The sequence below is a fragment of the Chenopodium album genome, chromosome 17 (genome assembly GCF_948465745.1).
Source record: "Chenopodium album chromosome 17, dcCheAlbu1.1, whole genome shotgun sequence".
Lineage (NCBI taxonomy): Eukaryota > Viridiplantae > Streptophyta > Magnoliopsida > Caryophyllales > Amaranthaceae > Chenopodium > Chenopodium album.
The window spans coordinates 4,991,285-5,013,692 of NC_137850.1; the positions used below are offsets into that span (position 1 = coordinate 4,991,285).

A 22,408-nucleotide genomic window follows, 5' to 3' on the forward strand; every position below is an offset into this window, starting at 1 on the left:
ATAATATTTCCTATTACTATAACATTTGATAATAATGTTTATATATTAAAAAATATATAAGTATATATGAACCCACTATGTATAATGTTGAAATCCTGACCCATATTATTTTATTAATGTTTTTTTTTATATAGAAAATTACAATACAAAATGAACAGCCGTGCATTGCAGGGGTTTAATACTAATTTTCTTAAAAAAAAAAAAAAAAAAAAAAAAAAAAAAAAAAAAAAGTACGGTTGTCAAATCTGTACCATCAAGAGCAGTATACCCCACGTCACAATCCAACGCCTTATCCTTTATCCACGCTTTCCTCTTCCTTATCATCTAACAAACGGCTCACATTCATCCACGTGGTCGCTTTTGATGCATTATTACTCCACCAATCCAACGGATCCCCTGCACTTCCTTTCTCCCTCTTATTTCTTTTTTCTCTCTCCTCCTTCTCCCACTCTCTCTCCTCCCAACCCACTCAGCGTTTTCCGATGGCGGATTCCGACAACGAATCCGGCGGCGGCGGTAACCGCGAACTCTCCGCTCGTGAACAAGACCGTTTTCTTCCCATCGCTAACGTCAGCAGAATCATGAAGAAAGCGTTGCCGGCAAACGCTAAAATCTCCAAAGACGCTAAAGAAACCGTTCAAGAGTGTGTGTCGGAGTTCATCAGCTTCATCACCGGCGAAGCTTCCGATAAGTGTCAGAGAGAGAAGAGGAAGACGATTAATGGCGACGATCTTTTGTGGGCGATGACGACGCTTGGATTTGAGGAGTATGTTGAGCCATTGAAGGTTTATCTTCATAAGTATAGGGAGTTGGAGGGGGAGAAAACCACGGTTTCCGGCGGAAGACCCGGTGAGAAAGATGGATCTTCCGGTGGAAATTCGGGTTCCGGCGGCGGTGGTGGCGGTGGTTCCGGCGGGTATAGGGGTGGTTCCGGTGGGAATAGTGGTGGTTCTGGTGGTGGAGGTGGGATGTACGGTGGGATGATGACGATGGGGCATCATCATCAAGGTCAAATGTACGGGTCGGGTTCGTATCATCACCATCAAATGGTAGGAATGTCGGGTTCTACGGGTGGTTCGGGTAGCAGCGGTGGAGTGACATCCACCGCTGTTAAAATAAGATAGGTGGTGGTGGTGGTGGTTGTGGGTGGAGAAAAGTATACAAATTAGTGGAGTAATTAATTTAAGGGGGGTTAAAGTGGCGGGTTTTTTCTTTTAACTTTTTTTTTTTTTTCTTTATTCTTTTAGATGCCTTTTGATGTGTTAGGTAAAGTGGGAGGGAGTAATTTAATATTGTGTAATTCTTAGTTAATAATTAATCCTAATTATTAGATAAATAATTATTAATAATATGATTATTATTGGCTAAAGTATGTAACTTTAGGAAAAAGGTTTGTGAAAGGAGGATAGAGAGATCTAACATGGGAATGAAGAGAGTGAAAGAGAGAGATTGGAGGAATGTGTATTTTTATGAGGATTCCTCATGCTATATTACCAAGTAATACTCCGTATTGTTATTAGTTGAAGTGACTATTGTATTTATTAATCTGTTGAAAACTTGAAATGTTACACAACTCGTGTGCACCAGTTATAAATGTGCACAAGATTCACTTTGTACAGTTTTTGTTAAACTTAATGTGTAGTATTTCTATGATTAGGCTGTACTTTGTATTTTGTTATAAATTACTTAAATAGTTAAATGTGTCTTCATGTTAAATAGTCAATTAAATGTACTTTTTATGTATTTTGCATAAGATTAACTTAAGTATGTTTTACAAATAATGTCAAACTTAAAATGTACTTTGAACATTGTACAGAGGATAATGGTATTTGAATATTGGTGGCAGTTTAGGTCCATATTCAAAAAAAAAAAAAAAAGCTAGATGACAAAAGTTTGAAAGTATTAATAATATTTTTGTAAGTTAAAAAGTATTAAAGAATAAAAACCATGGATAATGTTCTGAAATTTAATCGAATAATTTAAAATTAGCTTTTGGGAAGGACATCTAAATTACAGTATTTATTATTGTCAGCAATCCTTAATAGAAAAATGAGTATAGTTGTCATTTTTTTCAATTTTGATATTGAATGAATGGGACATTGAAGAGGACAATATCTTGATTATTCAAAAGTTGATGAAGTTTAGATTGTTTAGTTGGTTCATGTCTTATGCTAAACGAACCATGGGTAGTTTTATTTATAATTTTCAGTTTTTGCTCAATTCACTTGATATTAGTCGGTGACAGAGCCAGGATTTTAATAATGGTAGGGCACAATACTACTAGAATACTTTTTATCTTGGTCTTAATTAATTTTTTTTTTCTAAAAAACATCAAGACACATCTACGTTATGCAATAGGACATTAAGTCCAAAAAAAAAAAAAAAAAACTTAAATTATTAAAATAGTGTTAAAAAAATAAATAAATTACGAACGATTTGTCAAATCTATACTTAGTATTTAAAAACACAAACCAAAATTGACACATGTCATCATTCTTTCTCACCTTTCTCTCTTCATCTCCCCCTTCTTATGTTTTCAAAGAAATTCTCTCTTCATCTCCCCCTTTATTTCTCAATAACTTTTATATTTTGTAATCTTTATTTTAATTCAATAACAAATTAAATTTCCTAAACCTTCTCCTCTTCTCATTATTCCATCTATCAATTCAATTTATTTACATTCATAATTCATTTCTTTAATTTGACCCCTTATCTTCCCCCTCTTCTTATATAAATACAAATTTTCAATAAAGATTTTTTCACACTCATTAAGTTTCAAAAACTAAAAAATTAGAGAAACGTCTCTCAAAATTCTATGTGAAATTTCTACAACAATGAGGATGATGATTGAAAAGGAAAATATTGAGGTGGCAAGAATACTATGGAAATTCCATAGGATGACATTTTTTGCGTGTCATGGGGCTTTAATTTTGAAGATATTAAGCGCAATATAAGAGACATATATTGGTAAAGACTAAAGAAGAATATCATGCCTTCACATTTGATGTAAAAATTGTAAAATTATATTAAGTGTTTGGTATTTACAAAGTAGTTTTTTATACAAATTGTTGATTAATATATCATGCGATAGAGATATGATTTTACGATTTTAAGCCATTTTTTCTACAACTATTAGTCTATTACCACTAATTCATAAAATATTATAATATGTCAAAAGACGATAAAATAAATTCATTCAAATAATTTGTAAAGGGGTTTTTTTTTATTTTTTGGTGACAAGATAATTTGTAAAGTTTCAAATAAATTTATAATTTAAGCATAACCCGTGCGTAGAACGGGTCCAATAGCTAGTTGGTGTTAATAAATAAATAAATTATTAAAATAGTGTTCACTTAAAAATATTTCTCAAAGTAGTGTTCAAGTAGGTTTGGAAATTACAAAGCTAGGAGTTAATATTGCTTCGTTTTAAAATCTAAATTAAAAATTAGAATCTCAAAACTAGTTCTCTTTTTTTCTTTGACAGGCAAAACTAGTTCTCTTAGGTTTTACTTCACTATTGTTATAGACGTTGATGGTACATGCGATCGGGAAGGAAGCATAGTCAATCTTTGGCATCACTATAATCAGGTATGTTTTCCTTCTTTTCTAATTAAAATTCTGAAATTTCTGTGGGCTTACACAACAATTAGATTAAACTTTAACGAAACAATGTAAATTGGTAAAATTTAACCTAATTATGAAAAATTATTCGTGAGTATCGTCCGATTATACTCATATATGGGAACATATAGAGCAACTTTTCACCCTATCCTTGACAAAGACTATTGGACACATTATAATTGACCAAAAGTTGTTGCCGATGCTAGTCTTAAGCATAGTCCCGGACGACCTCCTTCCCAAAGATTACAAAATGAGATGGATGAAGGTAATCCAGCAAAGGTGACATGTAGTGTTTGTTGACAAAAGGGACACAATAAAAAAAACTTGTTCATCAAGGTTAGCTAATTTTTTAAGATAATTTTATTTCTTATATGTATATATAGTAGTTCAAACGGAATTACTTTTCTTACTAACAATGTTGTATGTCTACTTTTTAACAGATTAAATTGAGTTTTTTATTTAGCTAGTATGACATGTTTTGAGTTATTTTGTAATAAAATAATACCATCTCCAAATTGGTATTGCATTGTAGAACTAGCAGTTGGTTTCAAGAATGGTGATTGAGTGCTCTTTGATAATTTAAATCCGACTAAATAGTGCATTATTTATCATGTTACATATACGTTTTTTGACAAGGTTATATCCATAACAAAAATGCTAGAAATTTAAAAACATTTATATTACTTTATATTCATAATCCATACTCTGGTCAAGATACCGTAAGCATTAAAAATAAAGAATTTGATGGTGTGTGTGTATATATATATATATATATATATATATATATATATATATATATATATATATATATATATATATATATATATTTGGATTGTATTAGCCATTAATTTTTAATTCCTAGCCTTGTAATTTCCGAACCTACATGGACACTATTTTGAGAAATATTTTTAAGAGAACACTATTTTAGTAATTTATTTATTTTTTAACACCAAATGGGCAAATCGTTCAAAAATAAGGACATTAAGCAAAGAAAAAAAAATGACATTAAGGAAAAAAAAAAAAAGAGAGGAAAAAAAAAATTGGTAGGGCACGCCAGGACCTAGGCTCTGTTCTCATTAGATTATTTTCAGTTCAGCTCTAATAACTTCAGTTCAGTTCAGCTAAGTTCAGTCAATGAAAACAGGCCCCTATAGTGGCTCCGCCACTAATATTGGTTGAATTGAAGTTATTATTAATTGAATAACTTAACTTTAGTTTGTAACGTGATCCTAGTTTGCATTCATGTGTAATACTGTAGCATAAGTTAAACACAAATTCTTATATGTGGCTAATCATTATAGGGGTTACTTCGTTAATTTTAAAGGGGTTATTTGGTCAGTGTTAAAGGGGTTATTTTGTCAGTATTATAGGGGTTACTTAGTCAGTGTTATAGAGATTACTATATTATTTTATTAGTGGCCACACGATATGACTTGCCACACACAAGACGAGCTGTAAGTTAAATTAATGGAGATATGACAACATTAACAACAATAACAAAAATTGTTATTAAAATGAAAGAAAGGACTCATATGTACTTTTATAAAAACTATGAAAAATTTTTGTATATGCACCCGCGTACACGTAAAGATGAGAGTATATGTTACTCAGTTTTTACTCATTCAAAAACCTCAAATGAAGAATGAGCAAATATGTACATACTCCTGTCTCCTAAGTACATATAGAATTGTTGCAAAAACTTGTGTCTAAATTTTAAGATCCTATAAGTAATATTTAAAAGCTCTTAAATGATTATATTGTACGTAATAATGACTAAAATAACGCGGATTAGCTACTTTGCAAGCCTTGCCTTAAATATATAGACTATATATTGATGAATATGATTAGTTCCTCAAGTTTAGAAGGTTGAGATAAAATAGTTATAATAGCTAGCTACAATTTTTATGATGCATGAATGATCGCCTAATGCTATATGCATATGATAAAAAAGTGTACAATATAAAATAAACCTATGGAAATATAGTCGGTTTGGCTTAAATCGGGTCATTTTCTGAAGTAAAATTCTAAGAGAAAATGATAAAAGCCTGGCCTACAAGTATATCCACAATTTACAAACCCAACTCTAGTGTAAAAACTTATCCATATATCCTCACAAATGATAACGGTTTCTGTTACTTCAACAGAAAAAGAGGCTGGCAAAAAGTATTTTCGTTTGCAAGAAAATAAACTACATTATGGCCCAACTTTAGAACTGATGTTAGAAGGAAAATCAGAAAGTTATCATATACTGCAGATAATTTGGCCACAATATTACTATATTAGTACTCTAATCAATAATAAAATAATGAAAAGAAAGGACTTAATACATTCAGTAATATTCCAGTGATTATAATACATTCTGAAAATTTTGATTTCAATCTAGCAAGAAATATGGATGAGATGGAGTTAGAGTCTAGCAGCCCATCAATTTTGCATGTAGTTTCCAGTTGGACATTATGTTACTTGGACTCGTCGTTTCATTTCAAATACGTGTGACAGACCCTCATCTTCACTTGGACATGTACCAGTACCATGGTACTAGTGTGCATTACGGGTAGTCGGGTACTACTGTACTAGGTCCATTGAACATACATAGTAGTTCATATTGCATATCATATATCTGCATGTAGAATTTGAATGTGAAATTGTGCATTGATCACCTTCCTAATAGTTTCATTCGTCATTCAATATATACATTAGACAAGAAGATTATTCATTAGAAGCTCTTGAGTTTTTAAGCTAGCATTGTAACACTTTTTAAACAACTCTTTAATCTTTCTTATCAGAAGTTGATGGAGCAAGACATCTCCGTTTTTTAATTTAAAAAATACCATAGACCCATAGTGAGGAAATATCATCTCTGCGATACTCTGCAGAAGAAGAATGTGCATTCGATCAGCAGGACCAATTTGTAACAATCTGTGAATTGGATGGATAATTTGTTATCGCCGCCGATCTAGTGATCATAAAAAGCGCGCAGTTGATGACAGCACACAGCAAGAGGTGGCCATAATCAAGTATCCAGTGACAAAGAGAAAGCATGTGTTAGTTTCTCAATTTTGACAATTGCCCCATAACAATGTTGGCTGTTTCTAACAACTTCAGATACAATGAGTATAAATAGCATGATTTGCAATGAAAGAAACACAGGCAAAACAAGATTTAAACCCATTCAATAGTTTCTAGTACTAATCAAGATTTGGAGATTTGTAAGAGTTTTTAACTTTTTTTCTTTGATAATTATGAGTATGTTATGTTTCATTGCTATTTAATGCTGATCAGATCATGAGCTTTAAATAGTTTAGAATCTTACAGGTTTAAAATCGTACTGTTTTCTTCTTTTGTATTATTTTCAACTCGAGAGTTGGGATTTCCTTACCTATTTAGATGAATTCAAATTACAATAATACTTCATTACTTAACCTTTTAACTAGATATGCATGCTCTTCACTCCCTTTTTAGACAAATAATTCACTATGTTGCTTCAGGTCTCAGCTAAAGACAACGATATGGCAAACATGCTGTTGAACTATGTGCCCGTCTATGCAATGTTACCAGTAAGCTTTCATAATTAGCAAAGGCAATTCCTTATTTAAGTCACACAACAAAGCAGCAGCAATGACTAATTTATTTACCTGTTTGTGGCAACAGTTGGGAGTAGTTACGACAGATAACAACTTTCAGAACCAGGACGACATCAAGAGACAGCTATACAAGCTGAAGGAAGCAGAAGTCGATGGAGTCATGGTCGATGTCTGGTGGGGAATAATAGAAGCAAAAGGACCTAAGCAGTATGACTGGAAGGCTTACAGGAGCTTATTTCAGGCCATTAAGGATTGCGGCCTGAAAGTACAAGCAATAATGTCATTTCACCAGTGTGGTGGTAATGTAGGTGACGGTGTTTACATCCCACTTCCGCAATGGGTACTTCAAGATGGAGATTCAAACCCTGATATCTTCTATACTAACAGACGCGGTACCAGGAACAAAGAGTACCTTACTCTTGGCATTGATAACGAACCTATCCTTGGAGGGCGCACTCCCATTCAGGTAAGTGTTTTCAAAATATCAAAAAACTAAGAAAACATTTGCACATTCCTAAAATTGAAACAAGAAAGGGAACTAATTTCTTGTTATATAATAAATTGACAGACATACAGTGATTACATGAAGAGTTTCAGAGAAAATATGTCAGATTTCCTAGATGCTGGCACAATAGTTGACATTGAAGTAGGTCTTGGCCCAGCTGGAGAGCTACGATATCCTTCATATCCACAAAATCAAGGATGGAACTACCCAGGAATTGGAGAATTTCAGGTGATCTTATTACATTCAGATTCAGCTTTTTTGAATAATCAGATATAACGTAAGCATGCTATGTATTATTACATGCATTAACACTTAGTTCAGTAGTTAACCCGATGTCAAATTATTAATTTGCAGTGCTATGACAAATATCTGAAAGAAGATTTCAAAAAAGCTGCAACTGATGCTGGCCATCCCGAGTGGGATGTACCACAGAATGCAGGACAATACAATGACAGGCCAGAATCAACAGAATTTTTCAGAAACAATGGGACATACGTCACAGAAAGTGGAAAATTCTTCCTGACTTGGTACTCAAACAAGTTATTGATTCATGGTGACCAGATCCTAGAAGAAGCAACTAAAGCATTCTGCGGCTGCAAAGTCAAGATAGCAGCTAAAGTGAGCCATAGGAACAACTATGGATAAGAATTTATTTTCGCAAATAACTACTGATTTTTTTACTTATGATCTATGAACAGGTTTCTGGAATACATTGGTGGTACAACGAGGAAAGTCATGCAGCTGAGCTGACTGCAGGGTACTACAACTTGTATGAAAGAGATGGCTATCGACCAATAGCAAGGATGCTTTCTAGGCACTATGGTGTTTTAGATTTTACATGTCTTGAGATGAAGGACTCTGAACAGCCTGGTTATGCTGATAGCGCCCCACAAGAGCTTGTGAAACAGGTGGGGACTTGAGCTTAATGTCAAATAATACTCAGAGCATTCGAATGTCTGCCATAAGAAACTTGCAAGTAAATAACCGACTAATGAGATCTTCAATTGAAACATATACAAGTTTAAACCTTCAAATAAAAACATTTTGTTGCTTTGAACACAAATATACAGCACAAGTGCACAACAATATTATTTTCTTTCATATAATTTCGTAATGAACCACAATAAAATTTACTGGTAATATGTGAAAGTTCTTACCTCACATAGTACACTTTTGTTAACTCAATTGAATTGCAGGTCTTAAGTGGATGCTGGAGAGAAAATGTAGAGGTAGCAGGTGAAAATGCGCTTCCAAGATATGATCCTAATGCATATGATCAGATGCTGCTGAATGCTAGGCCAAATGGGGTGAATAGAGACGGTCCACCAAAGCTGAAGATGTATGGTTTGACATATCTTCGTTTGAACAACCAGCTACTCGATGGGGGGAATTTCAATTTATTCAAGACATTTGTGAAGAAAATGCATGCTGATCAAGTAAGTAACCAACTCTGCAAAAATAAACTTCCATGAAAAAAAGCCTGTGATAGTGTCATATTAACAATGTCTGAATCATTTTCAGGAGTACTGTCCAAACCCGGAAAATTATGGAATGCGTGCCATTCCACTGGAGCAGTCAAAGCCGAAGATACCACTGGAGGAACTTCTAGAAGCAACCAAACCACTGGGACCATTACCCTTCAACAGTGAAACAGATATGAAAGTATAATTTGAGAAGTCTATCTCAGTAATAAAGTGAAGCCTGAGGCAGTTACATTGCCGAACAATCAGCTGATATTTTCCCATTAATAAGCTAATAAGGAAACCCCCAGAACCCACTATAGATGGGAACCTCACTGGGTGTTCTTGCTTTATTGTTTTTCGTTGTTTCTGTTGTTTTCGTTGTTGTTATTGTTGCTGCTGTACTCCTGCGAAGGATACTTCTGCTAATGTAATAAAATCTGATGTTCATGTTCCTTTAATTTATTTCTTAAAGTGTTTGTAATAAACTGCCTCTGCTAAATTCTTAATGTAGTCATCTTTAATTACTCATGCAACTCATGTCATCAATGTGGTGAACGCATATCAGTTGGAACATAACATGCTTAGTACAGTACAAGAAAATTGACACGGTTATGCAACCACAATCAACTTAACTGGTCTGATAGCCTCGCAATCAAGACGAAAGAGTGAAAGCAATGGGATTTATAATTAACCCCCCATATCATCTGTCAAATAACAAGATCCTACATTACTAGATTTAATGTTTTCGAAGTTTCAACCTTTAAAAAATTCAATGCATGGTGAAATAAATAGAGATAAAAGGAGTCCCATAACCAAACATAACACTAAAAAAAGGTTTGATGTATGCAACTCATTGCAACAAGGCAACGTGTAATAGTTGACGTAAAAACAACACGAACTAATTAATAAAAAATTATCGTATACATACTCCTTCGCTCAATTTCAAATTGATCGTCTCACTTTGATTTTGTACTATCTTTTATATGTATCTTTGACCATCAATATGTTTAACTATATATTAACAAAAATTTGATACGGAGTATTATAAAACTATTCATTGAGACGAATTTAAAAATATCTCACATGACTATATATGTTTTTTTTTTTTTTTTTTTTTTTTTTTTTTTTTTTTTTTTTGTATATGATGTATATTATTGTGAGTTTTCGGCCAAAATTTTTAAAATTTGACTATAAAAAGTCACAATAGGACTATTAATATGAAACGAAGGGAGTATTTGATACAAACTTTATTGATACCAATACATACTTAACACATTTTCGTACCAATGAGGTTTTGACTTAGTAGTTAAGGCTAAAGATAGTGTCCATAGGTTATATATTTGAATCCTCCAACACCATTTTTAGAGGTCGTTTGGTTGACAAAAACATACATAGGAAGTTGAAATTCATTTGAATAAAGAATTGAAACTTTTTTTGTGGTGTTTGATTGACAAATTTATGGGAGCAAAAATTTCACTTCCCATAAAATGAAGGAAGTTAATTTTTAGAGAGGCCTAAATAAGTGAAACATCATATAATTAATCAAGCAATATTTAATACGTAAGTGTTTTGTGCTAAGGGTATATTAAACCTCTTTAAAAAAACATTTTTTTTGTGAGAAATCTCCTTATATATATATATATTTATTGTGAGATCATACCTTAATCAATTTTTTTTTTGCGAAGTCATACCTTTGTATCAAAAAAAGAGGTTTGACCCAATTTTCAGGTGTTGACTACCTCAGCCTCACCCACAAAACCACCCCCTCTTTAGCCTCACCCGCGAAACCGCCCCCTCCTTGCCCCCACCCCACGTAATCGGCCCCCACCCTCAAAGCCAACAACCCTCATTTCCTGCCACCCCAAAACCAACTCTTCCCTTTCCTTTGTTACGATTTAGAGTGGTTCGGGTTTGGATTTAGGATTTAAGGGCGTTGTTGGGGAGGCCTAGGCGTTAGCGCCGATAGTGGAGGGGATAAGAAAGGGGTGTTGGGGCTATTTGAGAGGTTGCCGTGAAAGGAGTGGGGGTTTTAGGGTGTTTGGAATATGATGTTGTAACCAAGAAATTAATAGAGAAATTAGGGCAAAAATACAATACTCCATTCTAGATTTCATATAAGCTATGATGCATTTGTAAAACACCCCCAAATCTCCCTCTACGGAAATACTAGTATAATACGGATAATTATACCGTAGAGATAGACTTGGGCGTATTACCGCCGCGTGATTACGCAAGGCTACTCAAAATGCTTAACTCAATAACAAAACTTCAGCGGAAACTCAACTTTCTTTTATTAATGCTTATAAAAATAGTAACATTGTTATGAGTACTCAAATAAAGACAAGACCAACATTCCTAAACTAGGTGAAGCAAATCTCGGGACTCTCATATGCTCATTCATGACTCCACATGAAAATAGTCAACACTGCTTACCATTACGGTAAACAGGGCGAACCAAAACAAATAAGAAATACGGATTAGCAAAGTATGCTATTATTATTAAATCTTTACAAGCATGTTGGTAATCCCACTATACGGATTTGGTTTGATAAGGCCTTGGACTTTGTATGACCGGTTTTTCCTCAAGAATAGCCTTGTAATATAAGGAGACTAGCTTAGGTGGTGTGCACATTTGGGTGAGGAATTGGATTTAAAGGAATTTGGATTATTAAAGGAATTGATTTTATTAATTATTTTGAATATTGAATTATTGGAATTGGTTTTGAAATGATGTGTTGGAATTAATTGGAATAATTATTGGAATTGGTTTTAAAGGCATGTTTGCAAATAAATTGAGTTTACATTATCTTGCACTTATCGTACAATTCAATGATTCAATAAATCCTTTTAATATTCAATAATTCCAATATAATTCAAACTCATTTTTAATTAATTCCACATGCTTTCAAAATCAAACCTTTTAAATAAATACTTGAGAATAAAATCTCATGTTAAAAACTTTTCAAAATCAATAACTCTTCCTTGAAAAACCTTTTATTTAATTCAACAAACCTTTTAAAATCAATTCGTTTATTTAAACATGATAAGTAATTCAAACCATTCAAAACATGATTTAAATATCAATCATTCAAAATACTTTTATTAAAACAAATATTAAAATCAATACCTCCAAATATAATTTATTTCATAAATCATAATTCAAATCAATTTAATTCAATCATCATAAAATCATACAAAACACGTTATTCAAACCAATCACTTACAAAGGTATCCAGCCACTTAAACGTACCTGGATTCTGAATATCAATCAACACTTCGCACTTTTAAAGTTTAATCACGAATATACCTTGCAAATAACATAACCATAAGGTTATCACAACATAAACTCAAATCTAATGTGCATGGACTATAAAACTCTTTTAAAATAATACTTTAATATAAAATTATAGCTTTGAAATAGGTATTTGTATTTTAGAAAACTAGCCATGAAGAAAATAAAGGAATAGGATTAAAGAGAATTGAATTTTCGTTGGTAAGAATAGGCAGAACTTGTAGAGGACATAACTCCTTTAATATAACTCCGAATTGGGTGATTCTTGAGCCTAACCTCAAGGATTTTTTGAGAGGAACAATCTTTCGTGAAACATTAATACTCCAAAAACTGAAGTGCCCGAAAAGTGGCTTCAAAGGTATACGGGCTGATTTGTGTAAAAAGAGGAGAAGAAAAGTATGAAAAGGTTTAGGGAAAAGAAGAAGAAGAGAGAAGAAGATAATTGAGTTTTGGTGTGAAGAATATGAGAGGTATGAGGGGGTATTTATAGGCTCATGAATAAAAGAATTATGGTAGGAGAATGTAGAAAGAATTATGGTAAAAATAATTAAGGAAATTACTTGGAGAAGAGAGTTAAAGAAATTATGGAAAGTTTAATATTAAGGTGACTAAGAATAATTAATTTAAGGAAGGTGTGTTATCATGAAATATAATATGGCAAAAGAGATTACTTGGAGAATAATTAGGGAAGATATAAGGTAGGAAAATAAGATGATTAAATATTTAGGAGATAGGAAATAAGAATTAAGGAAATAAGGAATTTGAAGAAGATAATTAAAATACAAAACTAACAAAATAATTAACCCAAAATAATTAGCATATGGCGGCCGAAAATATTGAACATATCTATGCTCACATTTTCGGACCTCCACTTAGAGTTTTAGGAAAATATTTGCTAGATTTTAAGGAAATTCGGACCTCCTAAAAATTTAGGAAATTCGGACCTCCTAATAAAATAATTAAAATATAATTTTTTTGCTTAGTTAAAATATCTGAAATATATATAAATAATCCGGTTTTTAAAATAAAATAAATGAATAATAAATCTTATCCAAAATCCAAAATAATAATTGAGTTTTAAAACACTTTTGGCGCCAAAATTCAAATATCATTTTGGCTTCAAAATTCAAATAGTAAAATAAATTACTAAAATACCCTTTTTAAGAGAATAATAATTAATTAATTAACTAGAAAATACGTTTCAAAAATACGGGGTATTACAGCGTTTTACGGCTGCCCTAGAAGCGTATATCGCCACCACCGGTACGAGGCTCTCAGTGACGAATGCTCCCCAAGGGTAACACAGCTACCTTCCAACTCCGTACCCCGATTGAAAGGTTGGAACTACTTTAAGAACTGCTCAGATCTCTATATATAGGAATTGTCTTTGTGTTTATTGTGTTTAGGGTTTCACAATACTCTTTTATTTTCGTATGTTATGAAAAATAATAGGCTCAAAGGTATTTATAGTTGTGAGGGTGAGAAAGAATAAAGAAGGAAAATTAAAAATAAAAGAAAACAAGTCGTATAAACCGACTTGCATTTCCCGCTAAAACCCGCGCCCGCAGCCCAATCCCGCGGGTGAAACCCACGCTCGGCCACCAAGGGCCGATGCTACTTCCAGCCCGCAGGGAAACCCGCGGCTGAACCCCGTGCTCGCAGGAAACTTCGATCTTGGACTTAGATGTAACACCCTAGAAATTCCTTTCTTTTAAAATACCTGCTTTGCCCTGTTTAAACTTTAAATAGGAACATCTAAGATATTACCGCCACCGTGAAAACGCCTAAGGCAGCTATCATAGACACACAGCGGAAGACTCGCCTTTAAAATATTTTAAAACGACTCAACTTAAAAGTCAACTCACGATAGTAAAGTCAAACCAAAGTAAAAATAAAGTCAAACCTACAACTTGGAACCATTGTAGGCCCTTAACCAAATTAATTCAACTTGAAACTTTTACGTTAGTCTCGCAATAGAAATATCATAATATAAATAAAGCAATAACACATCATAAACTTATGAAAACTAGCATGATTCGCTCTTCACTCATGTCCATCATGAATATGCTTCATCACCTAAAAAGCTTCTCTCTACTTGTTTCCACTACTCTCCATTAAAAATGGGTCATCATAGGGCCAAGGTAAAGACAAGGCCAACAAATACATAAACACACAATCAGCAAAGCTGAGTACATAAGCTTATTTAAACACACTAACATGCATTTACCTATCAACACACAACTTACCTTGTTGCACCTGTTTTTCAAGCACACAACATTCAACAAAACTTTTCAACTAAGTAACTAAATAATTTATTTAGCTTTGATTACGCATCGAATGGGTTTCCCCCCTAACCTACCCCAATAAAGGGGTACTAACACGGGAGCTAACCGTGCCAGTATAAAAGAACCACTCGTAAGTGGCGGAATTCCTGCGCATAATAATAAAAGGAATGTACAGCGTCCTGTACTCCAGTAGAAGTTATGGTTAAATATAAAACCCCATAACTCCCCCCATATGTTCATACTCAAGGTATATACGTTCCAAGAGTTTTGGTGCGTAATCTCTTTCACTTTACGTTCTTTACAATTTATTAAACTTGGTGATGACTCTCAATTCATAGCAACACCAAACATCATGATTATTCAAACAATTAAACACTTTAATTTAATTATTGAATAATTAGTGACCACAAAATATTTAATGTTGAACCCTTTTTAAATCTATCTCGGTGTCAAAGACACCTTAGACGCTTAATGCGCCAAAAATCCTAACCCTTGGTGTTAAATACACCTTAAGTGCACTAAGGCACCAACATACAATTTATTCCTCGTGTACATAGACACTTACTTAGCTCCTTTCTCGAGCTTAAAGCATCAATAAAAGTTATATGAACCATAATAAAATTCCCTTTTAATATTCCAATCCAAATTAAACATTTACTTTAATTAAACATGCTTCCTATCATGTCATAAATAAAAGTGTGGTTTATATTCAACATTCCAAACTATTATTTTCCAACCATTAATCCATCACAAATAAATCATGCATCATAATTCAATCACCAATAACAACCAAATCACAATTTACATTCCAAATCTAGCATGATACTACTTGTAATCAATTAATCACATTTAGCATGCTACTACATCATCAAAAATATGCTAAGTACGCGAACGTACCTTGAACACAATCTTAATATCACCACGACTAATAAAAATCACTCACTTCAAAGTCTCCTATAATTTAAAATAATAGAAGAGTATTAAAATCCTCTCTACGCAAATTTTCAGCAATATATACTATTATTAAACCCCTCATAATTTAATTAAAATAAGCTAAAATTATATTTAAAACATCATACTTTAATCCCAATTATTGGGTAATTAAAATTCCTTAAAGAAACTTGATTTTAATGTACTACCAAAAATTCCAGCATTATATATTAATGAAAACTTCCTATAACTAGGCTTTAAAACACTTAAATCAAAGGTTTAAACCATCCTAAATCATAATCCTTCAATAATTACTAATTTATGAATCTAGGGTTTCAAAATTGGGGCTTTTTAATTAGAATTAAAATCTGAAAATTAAATTACATACTACTTATAATCAAACATCATACTATTAATCACAAAACCCATATTTAATAATTAGATCTAGGATTTAATCAAAATTTAAAACAAAGATTAATTTTTTTTTTCGAAAAAAAACCGCAAGCAGCAGCCACCACGGCACGGCTGGGCTGCTGCCGCGCCCCGCCGGTGTCGCTGCGGCTGCTGGTGCTTGTGCCGGTGGCTGTGGTGGCGGCCGGTGGTGCTTGGTAGTGGAGCCGGCCGGCCATGGTGAAAGGGGAAGGGGAAAAAGAAAGAAAAAGAAAAGAAAATAAAGGAGAAGAGAGAGAAAGTTTACCTTGGGTTTTCTCCACTCTGGGCAAAGTTTGATTTGCCCCAAATGTTGAATATTTATACCCCTTCTCTAGAAACACTTCTTCCTAAAACTTCCCTTTTTAATCTTTCCTAATCCCTTTCATAATAAAACTTTACTAAAATAAAACTTTCTTAAATTAAACCCCAACTTAAATAAAATAATTAATTAAATAAACTTTCCTTTTATAAAATATTTCCAAACTTATTAAAATAAATAATTAAAATACCATAACTAAAACATTTCAAATTATTTAAATACTTCACAAAATACTTATTTTAAATTAAATATGTATAAAAATACGGGGTATTACATTAGATGCGGCGATGAGGGCTTGACTACGTCTTAGGCTCAAACTAAAGCAATTGAGCACCGTTTGCATTACACTCTTTTTCAACATGGGGAAGAGGGAGGGGTGACTGCCATGAAAGGAATGTAATTAGGTTGGTCAATGTCGTGAAAAGGCGGTTTTGTAAGTGGGGATGTGGTAGTCCATGTCGGAAAATAGGGTTATCCGGCATAAGGTAAAACTCACAAAAAAAATAAATTTAATTAAGGTATAATCTTAAAAAAAATAAAATAATAAAAAAAAAAATTGTATTGAGGTTTCTCAAAAAATTGTTGGGAAAGTACTTGATATTCTCAATAATAATGGTGACATAGGTTCTATTAATCGGACTCATATTGTGTTAATCCCGAAAAAAAAATTGTGAATCTTCTGTCTATTATAGGCCGATTAGTTTGTGTAATGTAATTTACAAAATCGTCACCAAGGTGCTTGCTAATAGATTGAAAGTAGTTCTTCCTTATATGATTCATGAATCGCAAAGTGGTTTTGTCCCGAGTAGACTAATCACGGACAATGTTTTAGTTACATATGAATGCTTCCATTATCTCAGAAAGAAGAAAACAGGGAAGAAAGGCTACTTGGGACTTAAATTGGATATGAGCAAAGCTTATGATCGGGTTGAGTGGAGCTTTTTGGAGAATATGATGAAAAAATTGGGATTGCCAGATATTTTTGTGAGACTGATTATGCAATGTGTAAGTACTGCTTCTTTTGAGGTACTAGTAAATGGGCAGCCTTCGAGACCTTTTAAGCCGAGTTGAGGACTTAGACAAGGAGATCCGCTTTCTCCTTTTCTATTTATTATGTGTACGGAAGGTTTGTCGGCCTTACTTAGGGATGCAGAAAATAGACGTCTCATTCATGGTGTCAAAATTGGTCGGAATGTTGGTCTGATATCCCATCTTTTCTTTGCGGATGATAGTCTGTTATTTGTACGAGCTAATGAGGAGGAGGTGGATAATGTGCTTAGTATTCTTTCCACTTATGAAGTCGCTTCTGGTCAGAACTTCTGGTCAGAAACTGAATATGGATAAATCTGAGGTGTCATTTAACCGAAACATAGAGCAAGAACGGAAAAACATTCTTCAGATGAAGTTATCTTTTAAGGCTGTCGAAGGACATGACAAATATATAGGGCTTCCAACTTATCTTGGTAGCTCTAAAAAACAGGTTTTCCAAAATATTCAAGATAGAATTTGGAAGAAACTCAAGGGGTGGAAAGAAAAATATTTATCCCAAGCGGGTCGAGAGGTTTTGATCAAGTCCATAGCTCAAGCAATTCCCACTTATGCAATGCAATGCTTCTCTATTCCGATGAGCATCTTAAACGAGGTTGAAAATTTGTGTTGGAATTTTTTTTGGAGCCAAAAAGGGGATGAGAGAAAGATGAACTGGGTAGCTTGGGATAAATTGTACATTCCGAAAAAGCAGGGAGGCTTTTGTTTTCGGAACATGAGGAATTTCAATAGAGCTCTCTTAGCGAAGCAAGCTTGGCATATTCTCACAAAAGATGATTCTTTAATGACGAAAGTTTTAAAGGGGAAATACTTCCCTAAATCATCTTTTATGGATGCTAAGATCACCTCTAATTCAAGCTACACTTGGAAGTCGTTTTAGGTGCGAGGGATATTCTAATGAAAGGGCTAAGGAAGACTGTGGGTAATGGTGCTTCAATCGACATATGGAGAGAGCCTTGGGTGCCTAACATACCTGATTTTCGTGTTATCAGCACTCAGGATCAGAGTGAGACTGAATTAGCGACTGTGCGTGAACTCTGGAATGGGAGAACGTGGGATATGCAGACTCTGAATAATCTGTTTTCTCCTTTTGAAGTGCTGGAAATTTGTAACATTCTGATACCTCTTTTTGATAGCTCTGATTTGTGAATATGGCAATTCTCAAAAGATGGTAATTTTACTGTCAAGAGTGCATATAATTTACTCATTATGGAACAGGCTCGTGAAAAAGCTACTACATCCCTGGTTCCGGTTAATTTTTGAGTGGAATATTATTTGGAAAGCTGAGATACCACCAAAGATAAAAAAAATTTGGGTGGAGGGCGGTCAAAGGCGCTGTTGCTGCTTGTGTTACTTTGCTTAGCAGGGGTATGACTGTTGATCCGGTCTGTCCAATGTGTGGGGAAATGCAAGAGACTATCTTGCATATGCTAGCTTTCTGTGATGAGGCTAGGAGGATTTGGTATGCTTCCCCTTTGAGATTAGAGGTTGAGAAGTATATTGGAGCTAGCTTTGCGAAGTGGTGTTGTGAAGTCAGGGCGGTTCACAAAGATCAATCATGGCGGAGCATATTTTGGAGTGTGGTTTGGGGAATCTGGTTGAGGAGAAATGGCTGGATTTATGAAGGAAAAAAGAAGGACATTGCGGATGTAATTCACAAGCAATTGGGATCGTGGGTGAGTTTAAGCAAGCAAAGGAGAATGTGGGTGTGAGTTTTACTGCTGAGAAGTTGCAAAGCCACTGGAGTACTCCCTTACTTGGTACCATTAAGGTAAATTCTGATGCAGCCATCTTTAATACAAACCATGTGGGTTTTGGGGGTGTGATGAGGGATGCAATAGGGGATGTTGTTGTTGCTACAAGTCTGCAAGTTGGAGGCAAATTTGCGATTGACGTGGCTGAGGCTATGGCGTTGAGACATGCTATGAAGATTGTCATGGAATCGGGTGTTGATAGGCTGTGCTTGGAGACGGATAATCTCAAGCTTTTTCATAGTTTGAAGAAAGGCAACATTGATTCGACGGCTTTTGGGATGGTGGTGAAAGATATTCTACAGCTTGTTCGCTCCTGCCAAACTTGTGCTTTTGCTTTTGTGAAAAGAGAAGGAAATAGGCCTGTTCATATCTTTGCTAAGATCAGTGGTAATTTTAGTAGCCTTAGAGTATGGCTGGAAGATTATCCTCATGAGATTCATAAGGCTGTAATGGCTGATTTAAGCCCAGCTACTACTTAATTATATTACTTACGTTTTCTGTCACAAATATATATATATATATATATATATATATATATATATATATATATATATATATATATATATGTATATATGTATATATGTATGTATGTATGTATGTATGTATGTATATAAGGAGGTTTTCAACAAATTTTTTAAAACCAAATGAGCCCCCGTTTATATTGTGCCATCGTGCCCATTACTCATCGAGAATAAACCGAAGTACGGAGCGCATACACGATACATACAGATACAAATGTATTTTCTCTGTTTTATTTAGCCTAAACCTTCTCAAAAGCTAACAGCTATATGTTTCTTCCTTTGTCTAACTTGATTTCCAATTTTCAATAATTAACTTTCACTATCTTGCTTTTCTCTCCTATTTCTATCTAATTCTTGGTATTCAAATCTGTTTATTTCCTCTATTAATGGATTAACGAGCTAAGCAATTTAGGTATGAACAGTGATCCCTAAATAACACGCTCACAGCGCTCAACGACTAATTACCTGGTATTTTGTTTGTTATGTAATTCTGCAAAAATTATAATTTGTTTTTTATTCCTAATAAATTTTAATTTTAGTTAAATGTTACAATCTATTTAAAGTAATTTACAATTAGGGTTTTGGTTTTTTTTTTTTTACAATGAAAATCGTAGTGTTATGTTTTTAACTGTATTTTTTTTATTTGTTTTCTATATTTCATTGTTAATTCCAGAATTTGCAAATTCAATTTTAATCAAATGTCAATTGGCTTTTTTTTATGCTAGAATAAATTTTCTAGTTATTATTTTTAAAATTGTGAATCTGATCATGCATTTTGAAAATTCACAAGATTTGGTAATGGAAATTAAAGAGTAATTGAGCTATTACTATGTTGCATTAGCTTATGTGACTTAAACCCTTTTTATGTTGCAGACAAAGCCAGATTAGGCATAAATAGTTATGTAATTTGTTAATTCATAAATAACTATTTTATAATTTGTTAAATACTTTCTCTCTTTATTTAATTGCATTATTTGGACATTTTCACTATTCACACTTCTCTTTTGACCTTCTTTTGTGATTTATCCGTTAGAAAAATTTATAATTAAATATTATATTTTTATAATTTACTTAAATAAATAACTAGTAATCATCAATAAATAATAACTAATCAATAATCCATAAGTATATATTTCAATAAATATATACTTAATGACACACTAAAAAAATTCGTTCTTGGTTTGATAACGCACCATTTTTTTTTTTTTTTTTGGGAAATTCTCTTTGGTGAACTCTAAGTTTTTAATTTTCTAAGTGGTAAACATTCTTAAAATTTATTATCAATGGTAAACCCTAGTTATCTTTAAAAATTCATTGGTAACACTAATGATATAATTAATTAATTCCTTAACCATGGTTAGCTTTTAAAATAACCATTTACAAAAAAAAAAAATTACAAAAAATCAAAAAACCCACCCACCACTCTCCCCCAGCCACGACCACAGTCAGCCAACCACCAGCCACCACCCACGCCCAAACCCTTCGGCACCAGGCAGCCTCGATCCCCCTTTCCTCGGCGCCGGCCACAACCAAAGCCACCGCACCACCTTCTCACAACACACCACCAATTAACACCATCGACCACCTCCGTGACCTCGCATCTCCGACCACCATCAACCTCAATTAATCACAGCACCTTCAAACCCACAACCCACCACCTGCTGCACTTGTCGCCTAGCTTTTTGAGGGTGGGAAAGGGTCGAATTTGGGTTTTAACCACCAGAAACCCACCCAAAACCACCAAAAATCGAAACCTGTTTGGGTTTGGTTTCGAAACCCGTTTGGGTTTGGTTTCGAAACCCTAAACGGGTTTGGGTATTTCTTGGTGTTTTGGGGTGGTTTTAAGGGATTGCGAACTAGGGAAGAGGGTCGACGGGGGGGTTCGCTGGTTTTCGGGGTGGTTTGGGGTGGGGCCGTGGTCGGTAGTGAGGCGGTGAAAGAGAAAGAGAGGAGCAGCAGCAGGTGGGCCGTAGGGGATCGAGATTGAGAGAAAGAGAGGAGGTGGAGGTGGGGGATCCATGGCCGACGCACCGGCGAAGGTGGATCTGGGCGGCGTCGGCGTTGGTGGGGGGAAAGTGGATGGTGGCGCCGGCGTTGGTGGGGGGAAGTGGATGGGCGACGCAGGCTGTGCTGGTGACTAAGTTGGGTGGGGAAAGGTTTCTTTTTTTTTTTTTTTTGAAATATATTTTAATAATATTTTAATTATTAAAAAATAAAAAAATTAACTATAGTTAAGGATTTTTATTAAAATAACACTTATTAATGGTAATCAAAAATTTAGGTTTACCATTGATAATAAATTTTAAGAATGTTTACCACTTAGAAAATTAAAAACTTAGAGTTTACCAAAGAGAATTTCCCTTTTTTTTTTTTTTTTTTTGCCTTTTTTGTCATTTTCATATGGAAAATATTAGTGTAGAATATAAGTGCATATACATATGATAAGTAAAAGGAAAGTCTAATATAATACAGTAAAATAATGAAAAAAATAACCACAATAAGTCGAAGTTTTGGTGATCTTCCAATATTAATTCAACTTTAATAAATTAAAAAATAAGTCTAACATTGATGTCTAAATTCCATAAATAATTTAAGTACTAGATTTTACTTGTGATCGGTCAAACAAGTCATCATTTGACTTATACTATAGTGAAC

The 22,408-nt window shown here is 33.8% G+C and overlaps 2 protein-coding genes and 1 pseudogene across 2 annotated transcripts; all 3 read left to right on the forward strand.

Moving 5' to 3' along the window:
• The first annotated feature begins 417 nt into the window (after positions 1-417).
• Positions 418-1,630, forward strand: LOC145587467 (nuclear transcription factor Y subunit B-3 pseudogene; annotated as a pseudogene).
• A 5,692-nt stretch (positions 1,631-7,322) lies between these two features.
• On the forward strand, positions 7,323-9,429 carry LOC145587468 (beta-amylase-like). The gene is made up of 6 exons (XM_081644203.1): positions 7,323-7,671; positions 7,774-7,938; positions 8,065-8,328; positions 8,409-8,618; positions 8,907-9,146; positions 9,232-9,429. The coding sequence occupies exons 1-6, from the start codon at positions 7,366-7,368 to the stop codon at positions 9,376-9,378; spliced, it is 1,332 nt and encodes a 443-aa protein (XP_081500329.1). The 5' UTR covers positions 7,323-7,365; the 3' UTR covers positions 9,379-9,429.
• Positions 9,430-9,493: 64 nt separating this feature from the next.
• Positions 9,494-18,358, forward strand: LOC145588548 (uncharacterized). The gene is made up of 3 exons (XM_081645188.1): positions 9,494-9,600; positions 17,292-17,457; positions 17,732-18,358. The coding sequence occupies exons 1-3, from the start codon at positions 9,494-9,496 to the stop codon at positions 18,356-18,358; spliced, it is 900 nt and encodes a 299-aa protein (XP_081501314.1).
• The last annotated feature ends 4,050 nt before the right edge of the window (positions 18,359-22,408 follow it).